Raw genomic sequence first — 22,696 nt, 5'->3', positions numbered from 1 at the left:
AAATAACTTTTTACATAGGTAATCTTAATAATGAAATTATATACAACTTACAACTAACTTATTACCTACTATGTACAATTACCACTAATATTTAAAAAATTGATCAACAAGAAACTCCTCATCGCTGCCCACCGGGAGTGTACCCAAGAGGCTGGCAGCATTGCCACGTTGGATGGCAATGCTGGCATTGCTTTTTGACTAAAATAAATGTTTTTTCAAAAACATAAATCACAATTGACGAACAGGAACACATTATAGGTACTGTATCACCATTGAGCAAGGCTGTCATCGATCATTTTCCGCAGTCGGTACGAGCAGTCTGACAAGCAGTCTTACCAAGGGGTATTAGGTTGCTCGGATAACTGGGTTGAGGAGGTCAGATAGGCAGTCGCTCCTTGTAAAGCGCTGGTACTCAGCTGAATCCGGTGAGACTGGAAGCCGACCCCAACATAGTTGGGAAAAGGCTCGGGAGATGATGGATTGAGCAAGCGTGGTGATTAACGCTTAATCGATCTCTGTGTGAGAGGAGGCCGCAGCCCAGCAGTGGCACGATAAAAAGGCTGTTTATGATGATGAAAACTAGATAAATTAAAACTGTATTATTCGCAGTCTTTGGTTTATTTTTAAATAATGTATGTTTGATTTTCAGTACCTGGTCTGAAAAACTATGGTGAGTTGTTTATTTAACTTTTAGTTGTAATTAATGAATATGAAATTTTTGCAAAACATGTTATTATATATTAAAACTAGCTTTTGCCCGCGGCTTCGCTCCCGTCAACTGACTTCTCTACTTTACCCTATTTTTTTTCATAAGAACCTTCTCCTGACAATAACAAACACAACAAAAAAAGAATTAGCGAAATCGATTCAGTTTTTCTCGAGTTATGCGCTTACCAACACATTTTGCGATTCATTTTTATATTATAGATTAGCCTATCTATATCAGACCCTGATAACTGAGGAAACTTTTTCATGTTTCATCAAAATCCATTAGTAGTTTTGCGTGAAAACGTAACAAAATTAGATAAGTAAGTACTATAATATAGATTTATATTATCATTTCGGGAAATTTGAGATAAATAAATATTCAAATATCAATAGTTAAGGATGAATTCAAGAATAAGAAAAGTAGTTAATACCTTGTTTTCAGATATTTAGAGAGAACGAGGGTAAATCTGAAGTGGTTGCATTGAATGGCGTCACTTTTGACTGCTATAGGGGTGAAGTTACCATGGTTTTAGGACCCAACGGCGCTGGGAAAACCACCCTTATGCTTATAGTGGCAGGTATTAATTTTCATTGTGCACTTATATTATGCTTTCAGAATGTTATGTCATAATGGCAATAAGGTGTAGGATATGAATGACTGATGAGCTCAGTCACTGATATGACACCTCTTTGGATGGTTCAATGTTTTAGAAGGGGATAGCGATAACCAATTATTTTTAATACAGAATTAGCAAAAAAAAATCTTCGGTGTTTTCTGAATTTATAAGTAAGGTAGAATTGCATATTTGCGCTGAAAAGTGGCCTCTACCCTGAGCAGGGCATTAAGAGAGTATTGACCAGGATAACGAAGTATTTTTCTATAACCTCTGCTGAATACTTTAGTGTAGTGGCTTAAAAATTAAAGTGTATCAAGATGCGCGATCATTTCCAACGCCATTCTTTATCTGCGCGGGTGGTACTAATGATTCTTTGACCTTCATTTCAGGTATGATCAGCGCTACCAAAGGCACAGTCTACGTGAACGGCATGGATGTAGCACACAAAGTGATGGAGCTGAGAGAGGACGTGGGGCTCTGCATGCAGGAGAACATCTGCTTCCGACACCTCACTGTTCGAGAGAACATCACCTTCTTTAGAAAGGTGCGTTTTTTCTTTAGTCAAGAATATGTTAGATTGAGTATGATTGATGGGTCGTGGCTCAGTAACTGTTGAACTTGAAAATAAAGTGGATGGGTTGGCACATTACATTGGTAGGTCCTGGCTCTCATTTGAACATCTTTGGCAGTCGTTGCGGGTAGTTAGAAGTCTGAAATTGTCATAACCAGTCTTCTGGGTATCTGGTTGCCCAGGTAACTGGGTTGTGGAAGTTAGATAGGCAGTCGCTCCATGTGTCCTCAAGTCGATAAAATCACACTTTTGCTAAGTGATATTAATGTAATGTTTAAAACAAATTTCAGTTAAAAAGAAAGCCTAAGGAAGGCTTCACAGTGGACCAACTGCTGAAGAAACTCAAGCTGTCTGATGTCGCTGACCATTATAGCAAGCAACTGTCTTCTGGCACTTGTAGATGTTTGCAGGTACTTGTGAACAATATTATATTTTTATTTCGTTTTCACCTTAATCTTGAGTGCCCTTTTTATCAAGCGTAGTACCATACCAAATAAGTTGGGGCTATGGCTGGTCTCCTAAGAGAAAATTGATGTGTTTAAGACCTAAGCCCTCAAATGAAGAAATAAGAAATAATTTAACAAAGTAAAAAAAAAAAATAGAATATACTAGCAGTTTCTTGCGGTTGCACAGGCTCGGGGGAACTTCTTTCCATACATATATAGATAAAATATACCTAGGTCAGCCAAAGACAGGGTAAGCCTACTAACAACAATGAGAGTTTTTATTTTATTTCCTAAATAACTATTCCACTCTATCAGATTAGGGAGTTTTTTTTTGTACTAAAAAGTTAAAACTGTATATACCAGGTCGCTTGCGTATTGGCGGGAGATGCAAATGTGTTGGTGCTGGATGAACCGACCTCTAGCATGGATATGGATATCAGGCATCGACTGTGGGACCTTATTATGGTAAAACATTGTTTCATTTTTAACCATCATCAGCCTATCGCAGTCCACTGCTGGACATAGGCCTCTCCAAGTGCACGCCACTGAGATCTATTTTCGGCTGCTCGCATCCAGCTCCTGCCAGCCGTCTTGCGCAAGTCATCACTCCACCGTGCCTGAGGACGTCCTACACTACGTTTGCCGAGGCGTGGTCTCCACTCTAGAACTCGTTTACCTCAACGGTTATCGGTTCTTCGGCTAATATGGCCAGCCCACTGCCACTTCAGCTTGCCTTCGGCTTGTTCTCGAAGTTGTTCGGAAATATGTATACCTCGGGCAGACATTGCAGTTAGGTAGAAACAACTTTGAGGACGAGGTGAATAGGAGAATTCAGTTGGGTTGAGCTGCATTTGGGAAGCTACGTCGAGTCCTAACATCGTCGATCCCATAGTGCCTAAAAACAAAAGTCTTCAATCAGTGCGTTCACAAGTTTAAAGTCGCTCAGCGGGCTATGGAAAGGGCTATGCTCGGCATTTCTCTGAGGGATCGCATCAGAAATGAGGTAATCCGTCAGAGAACCAAAGTCATCGACATAGCCCACCGAATCAGCATTTTTAACCGCCTTTTCAAAAATGAGGATCTGAATTCGAATATTTGTATTTTTTTTTAGGGAAATTTTATGTCCATTACTTGTATTTTTTAAAAGATTTTAATTATTTATGTAGTAAGAGAATTATACCTTAGTGAAGTTGGCAGTAATACATAGGTCTCCGTGCATTAAAAACTTTTCTGAAAGCGATTCTTATTAAAGTTGTAAAATAGTGAAAAAGTTATTAATAGTAGATAATATTACAATTTTTCCATAACTATAGACTGTACTTACTACTTTTGTAATATATTTCAGGTTCTTCGCGGCCAAAAAACAATACTGATGACGACATCGTGCCTAGAGGAAGCGAATGTGCTCGGCGACAGAATAGTTATTCTAAATAATGGAGAACTCAAATGTCACGGCACACCTACCTTCCTCAAAAATGCTATCGGTGAGTATGTTCATCTCAGGATTAGTTGTTATGGAGCTTTGTAATCGATCACAAGATTGAGGAATGCTTGGCGAGGTTCCTCCGTGGATGGGTTCAACCCGATACCCCTTTTTAGTATATTTATGTTCCTTGTTAAGCCCTTTATGTATCCCGCAGCCCCGGCAGGCAACTCGATACCCCTTGGTCAGACTTTCTAGCTTCTGTCTACCAGTAACTATGGCCAAATATGTTCAAATGACAGCTGTACTGATCAATTTATCGTGCCTTCCAAAACACCTCTGATGACCAGATGGTCACTCATCCACGGACTTATGGCGACGAGCAATGGTTAATCTTAAAATCGATTAGCTCGTGCAGCTCCTACTCTTCCACAAATTAGAAAATTAACTGTCAAAAATTAAAAATTCCTATATTGTTCTTTATTTCTTACAAACAGGCACCAGCTTCAATTTATCAATAACGACCCGAGACAGTACCCACATAGCGGATGTCAAGGAAATAGTAGAGAGTGTGATTACTGAGCCCAACAGTACCACTCACGGTACTCAGCGGATAACCTTCTCTCTGCCTTGCAAGGAGTTTCGGAAATATCCAGAACTTTTTAGAGCTTTAGAAGCTAAGAAAACGGCTTTTGGCATAGATAGAATGGATGTTGGGATGTTTATGGAAGAGGTTTTTTCGAAGTAAGTTCATATTCTTTTTTTATTTTGAGTACTTGCTTTTGACTGTAGTGTCATTCGTGTCCTGAAGAAACTTTCGTCCGTGTTCGTGTGCTTCCTGTATGTTTTTTTCTGACATTAGGTACTGACAAGTTTCATCAAAATCCGACTAGCATTTTTTGTAGGAAAGTTTAAGAAGCAGCTTCACTTCTAATGATCCACTCTTCGAAACTTTCACGTTTGTAATATTAGTTTGATGTGTTGGTAGTTACGAGGGCATAAAAATGGCTAGCAATCCTACTTGTTTGATTAAAAACTTACACAAAAAACTTTTAAGTCTAAGTTTCGCTTGGAAGCCAGTATTTTTGCTTTCTGCAATTGTATTAAAATGAATAGTTTTATGCAATTAAAGTAATTGTATTCTTTTTTGAATTTCAGCTTCATTGAAGCTTCAGAAAGGGAGTATATAAGAAATGACACGGACACTACATTTCGACGTAAGTAGTAACATCTACACGATGTACGTATCACCTATACATAATGTACTTTCTACGATATATGCCTCGTTTTGACTCATCTTATTTATTCTAATTAATTCAAATAAAATCAGTACGTGAGAGAGTATTCATATAAGGCAGTAAGTACATAAGAAAGTATATAAGGGGATATATCAGAGGTACTACATAACATTACACGGAAAGTACCTGAGAAAGTACCTACATACATAAGAGAGTACATAAAGGTGTATATAGGGAGGGTACTTACGGGATTGCGTAAGAAAATACATACTGGAGTTTAAAAGGGGAGTACAGGAAGTAATAGGGGAAGGACGTAGCGAATTATATGAAAAATAACTGTGACGTCACAATTTTACATTAGGATTTTGGGCCTGCCTACATTTCCCACTACGGTAAATCCGCCAGTGCTGGTAGAATACCTTTTATTTTTTATATAGTTTTGAGATCAAACTTAACCAACATTATAAACGTCAGATTTCACCACAATCTATTATTATTAGGTATAATGTTATTTTTTCAGATTTTACAGTAAAAAAGTACGCTGGTTTGCAACTTACACTAAGACAGATAAAGCTGCTACATTGGCGAGTTTTTGAATATTTTTTTGCAAAGAAATATCAGTTTTTAGTGTTGGTAAGGAGTTTTCTATATAAATCCATGCATCATCATAATTTTCCCAGCCTTTTCCCGACTATGTTAGGGTCGGCTTCCAGTCTAACCAAATGCAGCTGAGTACCAGTGCTTTACAAGGAGCGACTGCCCTATCTGACCTCCTCAACGAAATTAGGTACCTGGGCAATCCGATACCCCTTTATAAGACTGGTTGTTAGACTTTCTGGTTTGAACGATGTTCTATCATAAACTAGAATTTCATGATATAATATTGTATCATTAGCTGTGTTTGGACTTGTTAGAATAGTCTTGTAATGAATTTCACGTGCATTTATAAAATCGGGTTTTTCTAGTTTTTTTTAACTATTTATTATTACATTCTAAATGCCTATTATATGTATGTTATTTTCCAGCGAGTAGTAGTACCAATACTATGTATAATAATAATAACGTTGACCACAAACCACGTGTTGCGTTTCGACAAGATATTCAGTCATCATATATCGAGCCCTACTGCCGATAAGCCGAAACAGCTACTGTATAACGTCGGTCCGTTTAGACGAAGTGCGGTGTATAGCGGCATGGACCACTTTCCCGGAGTCCAGCCGCTGTTTTCTGTTGATATTGATAGGGGTAAGTTTTTGAAGAAAATTTTTGTATGAAACTTTTAATATTTAATTCAGAACTTAATAATTTTCTTGTATACTAAACTTGTTAGTACAGCTTAAAACTCTGTTAGTACCTTATAAATATTTATCATACACCCCAACAGTTTATAATCGTGACAAGAATGTATCTCTGAATGTAAATTTAATTTTAATGTTGTTGGTTGAGTTTTATCAAAGCGAAAAATGACAGAAAAACTTACTTGCGCTTTTGTATTACTTTTCTATTACTGGTTGAGGTAAAACCGCATTGCCAACTAATTGTACTTATATCACTTGCATCTTGAAGCGGGTAAAAATTAACCAATATTTCTGGGAAAACATTTTTCTCCAGCTTTTTTGTTTACCTCAATATAATCTAAGCACACTTAAAACTGTAAAATATATATTTTTTTCAGATTTCAGAGACCCAACAGCAGGTTACCTGAACGACGAAACTGTAGGCTTCAAAATAACTGATAATTACACTAAAATATTCCATCCTTTAAGCCCGTTACGAAGTACACAATCCGTCAATATGTTCAGCAACTTGTATATGGCCATATTTCTGCCTTATTTAAAGAATTCTATTCGCACTACGTATGAACCCCTTTTGGACCTCAAGGCGGGGGTCGTTAAAGTACCCAAAAGCACGTTTTTGTGCCTCAAGTGGACATCTTGGGTGACTTTTTGTAAGTAATATTCATCTTTGATTTATAGTTTTATTTAAAAATGTTCATAAGGTCTTAATCCGTAAATGGCATTTATGTTTAGACTTTTAACACTCCATTGTAAAAATATCGATGTGATAAGTTTAACGCATTAAACTTGTGTGTTTGGACACCATGGCTCCCACCATTTGATTGTTGTTATTTAACAATAATAATTTATTTGTTACGTTTAGATACGGTGTCTTGAATACGCTTTAAAGTCATGTCATTTTTCCAAATTATTTATTTTCAAATTTTCTCCCTCATAGTTTACCACACCACAAAGCTAGTACGCCTATTAATATCAATAAAGTTATCATATTATCATCCTATTCTGTGTACCCTCAAATAAAACCTCAAACATTTCCGCTATGTTAATAAGTTTGGACAATTTATGGCCACTTATTTTTAACAATATGAGTATTTTCCCCTGTCTACCCATTATTTTATCTCCCTTTGTAATAGAAATATCCCTCGTCTCCCCTTATTCTATTTTTTATGTCTCAAGACCCTTTAATTTTGGCATTATAGTATTTACATCCCCTAAAATTTTATATAAACATTTCTTTGTGTCTTTGATAGTTCTATTTGTTATTTCTCATAAGGGAATTACTATATCCTACTAATAAACTTTACACCCGGTAAAAAGGAGCCTATATAAAATTATTTTGATCACGTCACTTAACCTAAGGTGCAGCCTTTTCAGGGTTTCGCTGGTTTCCATATTTTATCTCAATCGCTTCAGCTCCTTTTACAAAATACCAATATTATATATATATCTTATCTTTTTAAACTGGAATTCAATTCCATCCTACTTGAGAAGACGCTAGGCACATAACCCAACACAACTTTTTGAAAACCCATTTTTTCTTTCAGTGGCCATCCTCCCACTGACTCCAATAATAATCCTATGCATAAAGGAACGTAAATGCGGTGTCAGAGACAACCACATGATGGCGGGGTGTTCCCCCTTTATACACTGGCTGTCAAAATTACTGGCCCACATGATAGTTTTTATGATAGTCATAATTATACCTGTATTAGTGATTGCGGTGCTACTGGATTTTGACAGGACATTTCAACAGCCTAGGTATTTAGGTATGTATACTTTTTGAAGTGTTTTAGTGTGGCAAATGTTAAAAAATACACGCTGTACCTATCTTTAGGTCCTACTAGCTGTTTCCCCCCGTATCGCATGCGTCCTATGGGGACAACTTCGCGCATCCGGATAAAATTCAGCTTGTAACCTTCTTCGATATCGATAAATCTTTAAAATAATGAAATTAAATCTATATGGATTATTTTAATTTCCAAAAATATGGTTTTAAATCGGCACAATTTTTTTTGTAAGGCACATTATTATTTCAGGGTCAGTATTTGCGATGCTATTAATGTTCGGACTAGCGTTTCTAGCACAGTTATATCTACTGAGCTTTATTCTACATGAGAGTCTAGCCATCAGCCAGATTTATATTACTTCTATATTTTTTGGTAAGTTCATTTCAGAATTTATAGGGGACTGGTCCAGAAGTATTTTAGATTGTATGATCTGAATGTTGTAAAAATAAAAGGGTTAAAATATTCTTATAGAATACTTGATAATTTTTGTTAAAATAATGTTGCAAAAAAATATGGTAGGTATTTAAAAATGAGATCAAGTATTCTGGGACAACCTGTATAAAGTATATACTCAATCACAACAAGAAGATATAGGTAAGAGCGGGTACACATTTGGCGTTATGAAACGCGCTCTTTGCTAACGCGCGTTTTGAGAACTCCGAATTCTATGGAAGTGCACACATGCAACGGCGCGTCAATCGCGCGTTTACATATTGTCGTTAGAACGCGCGTTGTACGGGCGTCAGCTATGCGCTTTGAAATATATGTGCGGCTTTTTTGCTGTACATTTAAACTCGCGCTTTGTATTTAGTTCGAAAAGTACGTAGAGAGGACGCACTTTTCTAACTGATCCAAAGGTATGTTCGCCCTGCTAACGCAACGCCGAGCGCCCAGTATGTACCTACTACCTCTAATTGTCCAAACCAACATATTAAAATTACCCACCTGTTCCAGGCATCGTCTTCCCAGTCTTACTCGCCGTTCTAGAACCTTCCTGGCGTTCATCCATGTACCTAGCGATGCCATACTTCATGTTAGAAGCGTCAGGCCGCATCAGTCCCCTGTTCGCGTTCGGCGTCGGGCTCGGCCGCCTCACGCTGCAGGCGCGGCTCAACACTTACTGCTCGCTCAACAAACGACTCTGCCCTGACTTGCTCATCGATGACGATAGCTTTGATTCTAATCATTGTTGCAGTAAGTACTTATTGAGTTAGTTAGATGATGAGTTATACTTTACACGAAAATGTAGGCAGATTTGTACATCTCAGAAACCAAAGTTTGACACATTAGTGGCCTGTTATGCTACCCTACATGGCAAAGTATAGTTTATGTTGCTATAGAGTTGCCTTTGTATTGATGTAACAGAGTATTGAGTCCTATTTTCGCTTGGGGACATAACATACTTGATGTTGGTGACACAGGAGACTGACGCGACCCATTGCGTCAGTCCCCTGTTCGTGGGATTCGGAACATTCCCCGATCCTACCCAAGTCAGTGTACAATATAATCTTTAAACATTATATTTTTCTCTATATTACCATTACAGAGTCGGCATCAATGGAGCCTTTTCCATACCTAACAACATATGAATCTGGCTTGTTTGATTTTATTAACTTGATCGTGCACTTCATGCTGTTTGGGGTAAGTTATTCGTATTTAATAATAGCTGTATTTGTATGTCGCGTTATCACGCCAAAAAATCTGAACTGGTTTTTGTGAAATTTGGTTTAAAAAAATAGTTTAGTGAAAAATAATAGTTAAAGGACGATAAGTCAAATTTTTATCCAGGTGTGGGCAATGATACCCTTTAGAAAGCGGTTGAAAAAGCGACTACCACCCATCCATGTTCTCACCTCACCAACTCTGCTTAACTTCACAGAATATATTTTATTTTATTTACTATTTTCAGATCCTTGTCATTCTTTTAGAATACAAAATACCACAATATGCGTATGAGCAGTTTTCCCTAGTTAATTACAAACCACCTGAACAAGTATTCAACGATGAAAACGTTAGAAGGGAGAAGAATTATGTGCAAACTATGATTAGAACTAGTAAGTGCGTTTACTTTATTTTTATTGTAGGTATATTGAATAGCAACCTTCTTCTATTGTGATAAGGTTGAAAATCTATTGAAGATAATTGCTAGATTGAGATTTCTGCGTTCCATAATATTAGAACTATTTCCCGCTTCTGATGAGAAACGACCCATGACATCATCAAATAACGTAGCCTCCTATTGGTAAAATAATACTTTTTTTGGCACTAATATTGCTTATTAAGACTTACCCTAGAATAACGACATAGGCTAGTTTTTATGGGGTGGGGGGTGTAGGAAGAAGTTACGGAGGGCCGCGGATAAAACCGATGACATAAGCCTCAAACGAAGCCGAAAATCAATCTCAGTGGCGTGCACTTGGAGAGGCCTATGTCCAGCAGTGGCCTGCGATAGGCTGATGATGATGATGATGATGAAGCCTCAAACAATGTCAATTCCTATCTCTAGTAAGGAAAACAACTAGAAACTGGCCGATAGTGTGCATTACTAAAGCTATTTTTATCTAATAACTAGCCGTCCCCCGCGGTATTACCCGCGCCCGGTGTATTTTTTGCCGCTCTGGTACATGGTGAGCAGTAGCGTCTACCTACACTTGGTATTGGTATACTCATATAAGTTATGCTACCCTGGTACATGGTGAGCAGTTGCATCGAAATTTCGTTATTGGTATACTTTACTAAGGTGAATTATGCTGTCCTAGTACTTTACTTTTGTGGTTCTGCGGCATTCCGTAAGTTGGTTTTTGTCTAATCACTCCCGTCCCGGGAATCTTACTCGCAATTTTTTTTTCCTTATTTGCTCACCGTTAAGACCTACCCAGGACTACGAAAAACATTTTAAAACTAAAATCAGCTCAATCGGCCCAGCCGTTCTCGAGTTTTAGCGAGACTAACGAACAGCAATTCATTTTTATATATATAGATGTGTGTATTTTTCAGAGAACTACGAAGAAAATATTTTAGTAGTGAATAACATCCACAAGGAATACGCACTTGAGGTGAAAAAGAAACAAAGACGGAATGCAGTTAGAGGTGTTTCTTTTGCCACCAAACTTGGTTAGTTTTATCTTTATTGTTACTAAAATCTTTAAAAACAAGCTTTTATTTAAATGTGACAGTAAAGTTACAGTAAAAGTTTATTTTTTTCTTTTTAGCGCATTTAAATAAAAGCTTGTTGTTAAAGATTTTTTTACGTTAATTTTTTTTATTTTATACTTTTTAGTTTTCACCTGGTAAGTATAGAATAGATTTTGATTTGGTAAAGTGCACTTTATTCTACTTTTCAAGCCCTGTCATTGGATACCCATATTATATAGGTACCTTAAGAACAACTAGTCCGCCATCTTGTATATTTAGCCATTTGGGACGTCACATAGCTTAACATGCATTGTCATCCAAGCTAAACATGTATGCAAAGTTAAATAAAAGCTTGTAATAACTGGCTGTTTCTTGCACATCCGTGTGACGAGGGAACTTATTCCTGTATGCAAAGGTAGCCTATGGGACAGTGTTACTTCCAGACTGGGAATATTTTTATCCAATTAATTCCCTGCCTATTCAATGCCAGCAATCAAAACCTTGGGTTTTACTTGGCTAGTCTTGGCGGGAGCACTCCGGTACCTCCATGTTCCACTCTAAAGCTCGAACTAGAGTGCTTATGTACTCTATTATCGGGCCTTAATCATAAAATCATAACGTATCCTAACTTTTAACATTATAAAGATAAAGATAAAGATTGTTTATTTGTTCAAAACATGAGTATGCAGTACAAAATAGGTTTGCAAAGCAGGGTGTTACATAAAAAAATCAAAGTTCTAGCATGTTTTGCCCACAAGGGCGTACAAAAGTTAAATAAAAGATAATGAAATAATTTTAAAAATATGAAAAGTAAATTATACTAAGATATAGACTAGATTGGTATTATACTTATTTAAAAATTCGTTAACATTATAAAAACAGTTTTCTATTAAATATTTTTTTAAATGAAATTTAAATTTTGAAAGCGGTAGCTGTTTAACAGACTTAGGTATTTTGTTGAATATCATGGGTGCCAGACAGAAAATACTTTTGTGCATGAGCGCAGTATTTGATCTTACTACGCACAGCCGATCATTGTCTCTCCGATTACGGACAACTACGTCTGAAAGGCGGCTGAATAATTGCGAGTTAATTTTAACAAAAACGGCTACTTCATATATAAATAGGGAAGGCAATGACAAAATTTTATATTTTATAAAATAAGGTTTACAACTATCAGTGGTTTTAAGTCTAAACATAGCTTTAATACATTTTTTTTGTGCTTTGAAAATAACTTCTTTACTGGTAGAGTTACCCCAAAACATCACTCCAAACCTTAAAATGGAACCTACAATGCCATGGTAAGCGGTAACAAGAGCGTCACAGTTTATTAGGGCTGCTAATTTTAAGAGTGCGTATGCTGAAGAGCTAATTCTCTTTGCAAGTTCATCTGCATGCGCTTTCCAGTTAAGATTTCTATCTATTGTAATGCCTAAAAATTTTGTTGTGTTAGCGGTGTTTAGTTCAGTCCCATGGAAGTTTAATTTTAAATTAGGGGTAGGTACGCGCTGACTAAACCACATTATTTTAGTTTTATCTAAATTAATTTTCAAATTATTATTATTCATCCATTGAATTAAGGAATGTAATGTATCGTTGATTTCTTTTTCATTTTTAGAGTGAATCGTTACAGTACTGTCATCGGCAAAGAGTGTCATGGGGTAGTTGGTTACTTTCGGTAAATCATTGATGTATATAATGAAAAGTAACGGTCCTAATACACTACCCTGGGGTACTCCGTACATAATTGTTCGTATATGAGACTTATACACTTCCTCCCTTTTTTTAAACGGTTTTATTTAGCTCACCCAGTTTGTTTTATTCATTCTTGGGTCAAATTTAGTAATTCAAATTTCACCCTCTTCCTGTCAACCGATTAATCTGAAATTTTGTATACACCTTTAATTCCGATGACAATACAATATAGTAATATCAATAACATTGTAAATCCAATATGGCCGCCGGCACAAAATGGCGGATAACGTAGATTTTATCAATCCCATCAATATGGGTATCAAATGAAAGTTCTCAACCAGTAGAATACAATGTACTATATAAAATTAAAATCCAAGATGGCGGCCTCTACAAAATGGCGGATAACTTAGGTTTTATAAATCCCATCAACATGGGTATCAAATGAAAGTTCTCAACCAGTAGAATACAATGTACTATATAAAATTAAAATCCAAGATGGCGGCCTCTACAAAATGGCGGATAACTTAAGTTTTATAAATCCCATCAACATGGGTATCAAATGAAAGGTCTCAACAAGTAGAATACAATTTACTATGCAAAATTGAAATCTAAGATGGCGGATAACGTAGGTTTTATCAATCCCATCAATATGGGTATCAAATGAAAGGGCTCAACAAACAGAATACAATATACTATAAAAAATTAAATCCAAGATGGCGGCCGCTATAAAATGGCGGATAACGTAGGTTTTATCAATCCCATCAACATGGGTATCAAATGAAAGTTCTCAACCAGTAGAATACAATGTACTATATAAAATTAAAATCCAAGATGGCGGCCTCTACAAAATGGCGGATAACTTAAGTTTTATAAATCCCATCAACATGGGTATCAAATGAAAGTTCTCAACCAGTAGAATACAATGTACTATATAAAATTAAAATCCAAGATGGCGGCCTCTACAAAATGGCGGATAACTTAGGTTTTATCAATCCCATCAACATGGGTATCAAATGAAAGGTCTCAACAAGTAGAATACAATTTACTATGCAAAATTGAAATCTAAGATGGCGGATAACGTAGGTTTTATCAATCCCATCAATATGGGTATCAAATAAAAGGGCTCAACAAGCAGAATACAATATACTATAAAAAATTGAAATCCAAGATGGCGGCCGCTACAAAATGGCGGATAACGTAGGTTTTATCAATCCCATCAATATGGGTATCAAATGAAAGTTCTCAACCAGTAGAATACAATGTACTATATAAAATTAAAATCCAAGATGGCGGCCTCTACAAAATGGCGGATAACTTAGGTTCATTTGATACCCATGTTGATGGGTCTCAACAAGTAGAATACAATTTACTATGCAAAATTGAAATCTAAGATGGCCGCCGCTACCAAATGGCTGATAACAATTTTTTATCAATCCCACCAATATGGGTATCAAATGAAAGGGCTTCACAAGTAGAAAACTGTCAGTAACTCCAGCGGGGCCCAACAGGGCCAAGGCCTGCCTGGGCTGCGAGATTGTTTGAAAGAGTTACCGCGGCCCTGGTACATAAAAGGCCTACGACGGAACAAAACGGTTCTTAGTCAAGAGTCTGGCAGTCCCTCACCGCTGCTGACCCACAGCAGGAGAGGTCATGTGATGATTTTTGGGGTCGTTAAAAAAAAAAGTACCTGGAAGGGCTATGTGTTGAGGAATTAGATTGTAATAAATTATCAGGTAAGAGACCGTGTAATAATGATGCACTAAATGAATTAGATAGAATGAGGAATATTCGGTAGGCATTTTCATTAAATACTAAAAACTATAGTTCGGCCATTCAGAGAATGCGTTCCTGACACGTCGCGATTGAACTGACGACGTAACTTTGCAATGGCGTTGCAGTTACGATAAAAATATTTTTGCTGGTTGTTTACCGTTTTAACAATTGAGGAGCATTAAAACAACATTATTATATCAATAATCAATGAATGTAGTTACGTCGTCAGTTCAATCGCGACGTGTCAGGAACGCATTCTCTGAATGGCCGAACTATAGAAAATAAAAAATCGGTAAAAAAACTTTTAAGTTAAACGGTTTTATCTTATGTGCACTGAAAACTAGAAAATAAAAAAATAGTTACTTACCTGTCAACCTACGTAGGTGGTCTTGGTCATATTAGACTAAAATAAAAACGTGGGGCCCCTCTGAAATCCTACCTATGGCAAAGCATATCTTTATACTTTGGTAGATCATGAGCTCGGCGTTCGCTGGTGAAGCCGCTACGGCTGATTTATTGATTGTCAAAATCTCCAGTTACGATTATAGTAAGTCGATGCAATCCACACCTATTATACCTCTAGAAGAAAGTACTACAGCAACAGTTAATGGGCCCCACGTTTTTATTTTAGTCTAATATGACCAAGACCACCTACGTAGGTTGACAGGTAAGTAACAATTTTTTTATTTTCTAGTTTTCAGTGCACATAAGATAAAACCGTTTAACTTAAAAGTTTTTTTACCGATTTTTTCATTCTTGGGTCAAATTTAGTAATTCAAATTTCACCCTCTTCCTGTCAACCGATTAATCTGAAATTTTGTATACACCTTTAATTCCGATGACAATACAATATAGTAATATCAATAACATTGTAAATCCAATATGGCCGCCGGCACAAAATGGCGGATAACGTAGATTTTATCAATCCCATCAATATGGGTATCAAATGAAAGGGCTCAACAAGCAGAATACAATATACTATAAAAAATTGAAATCCAAGATGGCGGCCGCTACAAAATGGCGGATAACGTAGGTTTTATCAATCCCATCAATATGGGTATCAAATGAAAGTTCTCAACCAGTAGAATACAATGTACTATATAAAATTAAAATCCAAGATGGCGGCCTCTACAAAATGGCGGATAACTTAGGTTTTATAAATCCCATCAACATGGGTATCAAATGAAAGTTCTCAACCAGTAGAATACAATGTACTATATAAAATTAAAATCCAAGATGGCGGCCTCTACAAAATGGCGGATAACTTAAGTTTTATAAATCCCATCAACATGGGTATCAAATGAAAGTTCTCAACCAGTAGAATACAATGTACTATATAAAATTAAAATCCAAGATGGCGGCCTCTACAAAATGGCGGATAACTTAGGTTTTATCAATCCCATCAACATGGGTATCAAATGAAAGGTCTCAACAAGTAGAATACAATTTACTATGCAAAATTGAAATCTAAGATGGCGGATAACGTAGGTTTTATCAATCCCATCAACATGGGTATCAAATGAAAGGTCTCAACAAGTAGAATACAATTTACTATGCAAAATTGAAATCTAAGATGGCCGCCGCTACCAAATGGCTGATAACAATTTTTTATCAATCCCACCAATACGGGTATCAAATGAAAGGGCTTCACAAGTAGAAAACTGTCAGTAACTCCAGCGGGGCCCAACAGGGCCAAGGCCTGCCTGGGCTGCGAGATTGTTCGAAAGAGTTACCGCGGCCCTGGTACATAAAAGGCCTACGACGGAACAAAACGGTTTCTAGTCAAGAGTCTGACACTCCCTCACCGCTGCTGACCCACAGCAGGAGAGGTCATGTGATGATTTTTGGGGTTGTTAAAAAAAAAAGTATCTGGAAGGGCTATGTATTGAGGAATTAGATTGTAATAAATTGTCAGGTAAGAGACCGTGTAATAATGATACACTAAATGAATTAGATAGAATGAGGAATATTCGGTACGCATTTTCATTAAATACTAAAAACTAGAAAATAAAAAATCGGTAAAAAAAACTTTTAAGTTAAACGGTTTTATCTTATGTGCACTGAAAACTAGAAAATAAAAAAATAGTTTCTTACCTGTCAACCTACGTAGGTGGTCCCGGTCATATTAAACTAAAATAAAAACGTGGGGCCCCTGTGAAATCCTACCTATGGCAAAGCATATCTTTATACTTTGGTAGATCATGAGCTCGGCGTTCGCTGGTGAAGCCGCTACGGCTGATTATTGATTGTCAAAATCTCCAGTTACGATTATAGTAAGTCGATGCAATCCACACCTATTATACCTCTAGAAGAAAGTACTACAGCAATAGTTAATGGGCCCCACGTTTTTATTTTAGTTTAATATGACCGGGACCACCTACGTAGGTTGACAGGTAAGAAACTATTTTTTTATTTTCTAGTTTTCAGTGCACATAAGATAAAACCGTTTAACTTAAAAGTTTTTTTACCGATTTTTTTTTAATGGATTAATTTTAGTAATTTCTGTATATTGTTTTCTGGCTTTTAAATAGGTTTCTATTAGTTGGAGCACATTTCCTCTTATACCGTAGGCTTCTAGTTTCTTTATTAAGATATCGTGACTAACATAGTCAAAAGCTTGAGTCATGTCGCAATATATGGAACAGACTGGCGTCTTTTTATCTATGTTTTTTATAATATTGTATAAGAAATCGTATAAAGCCATATTTATCGTCTTATTTTTGCGGAAGCCTTTTTGTTCATTTACTAATATTTTTTGTGTTTCTAGGTATCTATATATTTGATTATAAAAGTATTTCTCAAATATTTTTGAAAAAATTGATAAAAGCGCGATCGGCCTATAGCAATCCATTTGTAGCTTATCATTTTTTTTAAATAATGGTTTAATAACAGATATTTTTAAGTTTTCTGGGAATATTCCAGTAATGATGCATAAATTTATGATATGGCTGAGGTGTGTACAAATGGTTTCGGCTACATTTTTAATAATTTTAGTCGATACTCCGTCATGCCCTACACTGTCAGTGGTCTTCAAAGATTTTATAATTGTTAATATGTCATGAGGAGTGCTAGGTGCCATAAACATAGAGTTATTTTGTCTATCAATCATGGATGTAACATGATTATTTGAACCTGGTATTGGTTTTATTTTGTCTATAAAAAAGTTATTAAATCAGAGATTGCTTGTGGAGACGTTTCTATACGGTCTCCGATTTTAATCGAGGATATTGATTCTTTTGTTGTCATTATAGTCTTAAAAACCAGAAGCAGGTTTGTTTAACGAGGAAATTACAAGAAATAGTTTTAACAAGAAAATCAACTAAGATTAGTCAAGAACGCGGCAAAATCGTCTTCTGTCAAACTGTAACCTGTCTTGTCACAATGACGTTCGAAAAAAGAATCCTCCAAGCAGAGATACACGGCTGAATGGCGAGGTGTCTATGGTCGCCCGTTTCTGCTGCCCTCTATGTAACACTGGCAGCTAACAATAGGTTATTACCTATAAGACTATTTCCCAAAACATATCAAGATTAAAAATTAAATATTTACCTACAATTTCAGGCGAATGCTTCGCGATCCTCGGCCCTCAGGCGACCGGCAAGAGTTCAGTGATTAACATGATTGCTGGGAACCTCGTCATGACTAGAGGAAAGTCGCTCATTCAAGGTCAACATATTAGGGTCAACCGGCTTCAGGTAAGTACTGTTTATATAAGCTAGCTCCTTCCCGCACGTGGATAAGTATAAAAATTTGCGAATATACTTTCATCTAGTTTCATCAAAATCCGTCTGTTAATTTTAACGTAAAAGAGAAACAAAAATTCAAGCATATAAACTTGCGTGTTTATAATATTAGTTGGAATAACATAAGTGTTGCTCCTATTTGTGATCTCTCTTTTGTCTTGTCTTATTACGATCCCTGAGGGCTATGAGAGTGAGGGAATAGTGAGTGCACCTGTGCCCAAGCAAATGCACTTGCACTATAATATGTCTTGCGCAACTGGTGGCTCTTTAGGAACAACCGTGGTAGCTGAATATGTGTGAAAGACATTATTAAATAAATAAATATATTTTAATGGACATTGTAATGCGTCAAATACCACTACGACTTTTTGACGTTCCACCTAATAAAATTATGTTTTTATATTACAGTCTTCTTCTTTCTCCTGCCCTGTTCCCAATTTTATTTGGCTTATGTTTAACTGATCACCAGATATAGTAACAAATAACAGACAAAAATAGTAAATGATCACCAAAATGAAACTCGCATTTTAATGTAAAACTATAACCAAAGTTTTAACACTTTGCTATCCTATTTAAGTGAAATTACTCCAAAATAAATCATGCGTAAGCCAAAAATAGTAAATGATCACCACAATTAAACCACCATTTTAAAGTAAGATTATAAACAAAGTTTTTAAATTCTGCTATCCTATTTAAGCAAAATGAGTCCAAATAAATCATTGTTATCCCAAAAGTAGTAAATGATCACCAAAAGTAGTAAATGATCATTAAAATTATATCAGCATTTTAATATAAAATGATAATCAAAGTTTTTACATCTTGCTATCCTGTTTAAGTAAACTGACTCCAAAAAAATAAGTTCGGCCTGATACAATAAATGTAATAACATTATGGGGACCCTTTTCCTGCACTAGGGTGGAAAATTGTCTATTGCATGCCTCTAAACAGTGCGATAAGAGTGTGTTTTCGAGGGAGTGTATTGAGAAACACATTCTTCTTCTTCTTTCTCCTGCCCTGTTCCCAATTTTACTTGGGGTCGGCGCAATATGTCATTTTCTTCCATTTTCCCCTGTCACTCGTCATACTGACACTCACGCATGCATTGCAAGCCGGACACATAACTTAATATGGCATCATAATACTTTATTTGGTAATAAGCCTACATTTTACGGCAATCACAGTGACTTATTTAGGCAAAAATAATACATTAATTTGGTCGTCAAGAGTTGGTGATCATTTACTAAATTTGGTGGTCGAATACAATTTAAAGTGAAGTCGTGACTAAAATAGCTGGTACTATTACATTTTTAGACTTTATTTTTCTGGTGTTCAGTAGATATTTCTGGTTACAAAACTAAGGGTATCAAAGCATTTTATGGTGGTCATTATATTTGTTCCCATTTTATTTGGGGACGGCGCAATATGTCTTCCGCTTCCATTCTTCCCTGTCACTCGTCATACTGTCACTTACTCCCTTCTTATTTATGTCATCTTTCATCATGTTCTTGTATTACAGTATGTCCACAAAATCAGTTTGACCTCCCACGCGAGAGGGTTGGATGATTTCATGACAGGTCATCAGAACTTGATGTTCATAGCGAGGCTGCAAGGCTACTCATGGAATAAGGCACATAGAATGTCTGTGATGGCTCTGCGTTATATGGGTGAGGGAACATTTATCTTATCTTTTTAGTAGATCTGGATGATAATATATCCCACTCATATGTCAATACTCATCCATTTGTCAATACTTATGTTAAAATTACTTATTTTTTAAATTATACAACACTCACTCATTTTATTAAAGAAACTCATTTATCAAAACCACTCACTCATCATCACTCGCTTATCACCACTCACTCATCACCACTAGCTTATCACCACTCATCATCATCACTCGCTTATCACCACTCACTCATCACCACTCACTCATCACAACTCACTCATCACCACTCACACTTGCAGGTCTTCACGCCAACGACACAGTGGTATCAGCCTACAGCAGCGGCTGTAGACGACGCTTGAGTCTTTGTAACACGATGATACTAGCCCCTACAGTGGCATTCTTAGATGAACCTATGAGGGAAATGGATGAGTTCTGCAAACCGCTGGTCGCTAAAGCTCTGCAGCGGCTAATGGCTGAACCCGCTTCGGTTGTTGTTGCTTTAACTAGGTGAGACATTGCACAGTAATCGCCACACTTAATGTTATATAGCGGTAAGGATGATACATCCTGATGACAGGCGAACTGTAGATTCTTACAGCCAGTTTCTTCATCAAAAGTAAAAGCAAAAGTAATGATATAAAGTAAAAGTAACGGTCAAATTCGTTTTTTCAAGGCAAATTAACAGCAAAACTCATAGTTAAAATCGTGAAAAAAGCGAATTTGGCCGTTACTTTTACTTTATGACATTACTTTGGCTTTTACCTACTTTTGATGAAGAAACTGGCTGTTAGTAATAGGGTCTCGTTTTACCCTTTGGACACGGAACCCTAAAAAACTTACTTGTGCTTCAAAAAAGAGTTTAAATCTTCTTTCAATATTTTCAACCGACATCCCAAAAAGAAGGAGGTTCTCAATTCGATTTATTTACTCTTTGTAGCGTGGACTGGCGTCTCCTCCAGCCAGTGATCACGCGCATAGCAATAATGTCCAAAGGTCAGTTCGCGGCCATCGGACCGGCTGACGAGATCCTACAGTCAATCGCCAAGGGGTATACTGCCAGGATCAAGCTTAGATTGGTCACGGCATATAGGAAGGACAGGTATAGAATCTTCGCTGAGGATGACGAATCTTCTGAATGTAAGTTGTATTTTTTTTGTTGTAAGATATGGGACCACGAATGTGACAGTCATGACAGTTCCGGATAGTTAGAAGCCAGTAAGTCTGACAACCACCAGTCTTACAAAGGTGGTATGGAGTTGCCCAGGTTCATGATAAACACTGGTAATCAGCTAACATTTTTAGTTTCGTCTAGGCATTAGAGATCTTCAAAGGTTAGTTTGCAGCCACAGGACCAGCCGAATAGATCCTTTAGTGACTGGAGAAAGAAGGTATCCTATAGCTTACCTCAATAAGTAGGCTATTAACCGCAAAATTCTAATGGGCTAGTAGCTTCAAACAAACAAACTACAGCTACGATATTACTATAGAAAAATATTATATATCACATTGTTACAGCCGAATCGGAAGACGACAGTATAAATTTGCATACGGAAACAAGTTTGGAGTACGCACAGAGAGTTGTCGACTATAAGGCGGAGTTTCTGAACATGTTCAGCAACAGCAGGCTTACTGCTGAACATTTGGTAATCAATCAAATCAATCAATCAAAAATCTTTATTCAAACTTGGCTGCAAAACAGCACTTTTCGAACGCCAAAAAAAAAATACAGAAGACAGCCCCCAAAACGCCTTCCCTTCACCACTTCCTATGTGTTAAAAGTACCTTACAACGACGTTTTATTTGTTTTAAATTGACATCATCAGCCTTTTTATCACCCCGTTGCTGGGCTGCGGCCTCCTCTCACACGGAGAAGGATTGAGCATTAATCACCATGCTTACTCAAGGTGAATTGGCGATATTAGACTTTATAGTCCAGGTTTCCTCAAGATTCCCTATATTTATTTTCAGAGCATGTTATACTTTTACATAGAAGACGATAACAACACTCAACTGTATAGTGAGTTGTTTGCTAAACTACAGGAGTTTAAGGAGAAATTCGATGACGTTGTAGAAGACTATTACCTCAGTGTTACCACAATGGAAGATGTGTTTTGGAGATTGGAACACGAGAGGGACACTGAAAATGTTGTTTAACATATTTTTTGGGTTGCCCAGAAAATTGGTGTAACGCGGTCTGATTGGTAGACAGTCGTATGTAAAGCATTGAACAATAATTTTAAAATATTATTTGACTAATAGGACTACAGATGTGTGCAAATAGTCTTTTGTGTTAATGATATTCCGAAAAGTCATTAAATAAATACTGGTTTTTGTACTTTTATATTTTTTATGTACCGATTATGGCAACCCTATTTTAGACTAATGGGGGGAAAACACAAAATTTGATATCCATAGTGTTATTGTTTGTTAAAATGAATATATTAGTCTTGTATTTTAAATAGATATTAATTTCATTATTTATTTACCTTAATTATTGAATACATTTTGAATTATAATTTAACAGATTTTTTTTTATTTTCTTTTCATTATTTTGATCTTCTAGTCGGTTATGATTTGTCATTTTAAGAATCTTGAC

General features: G+C 36.5%; 1 protein-coding gene across 1 annotated transcript; it reads left to right on the top strand.

Annotated features, from left to right (window-relative positions):
• The first annotated feature begins 649 nt into the window (after positions 1 to 649).
• LOC124638374 (phospholipid-transporting ATPase ABCA3-like) lies at positions 650 to 22,621 on the top strand. The gene is made up of 23 exons (XM_047175322.1): positions 650 to 670; positions 1,151 to 1,286; positions 1,715 to 1,869; positions 2,187 to 2,306; positions 2,706 to 2,807; positions 3,688 to 3,826; positions 4,263 to 4,509; positions 4,924 to 4,982; positions 5,524 to 5,636; positions 6,029 to 6,248; positions 6,679 to 6,951; positions 7,846 to 8,067; positions 8,338 to 8,460; positions 9,043 to 9,282; positions 9,635 to 9,729; positions 9,998 to 10,142; positions 11,086 to 11,202; positions 18,253 to 18,386; positions 19,951 to 20,098; positions 20,400 to 20,607; positions 21,038 to 21,237; positions 21,616 to 21,743; positions 22,069 to 22,621. Exons 1-23 carry the CDS (start codon positions 668 to 670, stop codon positions 22,252 to 22,254), a joined length of 3,513 nt encoding a protein of 1,170 aa, XP_047031278.1. The 5' UTR covers positions 650 to 667; the 3' UTR covers positions 22,255 to 22,621.
• Positions 22,622 to 22,696: the final 75 nt, after the last annotated feature.

This window comes from Helicoverpa zea, chromosome 17, assembly GCF_022581195.2.
Source record: "Helicoverpa zea isolate HzStark_Cry1AcR chromosome 17, ilHelZeax1.1, whole genome shotgun sequence".
NCBI classification, from domain to species: domain Eukaryota; kingdom Metazoa; phylum Arthropoda; class Insecta; order Lepidoptera; family Noctuidae; genus Helicoverpa; species Helicoverpa zea.
Note: the sequence above shows the minus strand (reverse complement) of the source record. Positions and strands in the feature narration are given on the sequence as shown.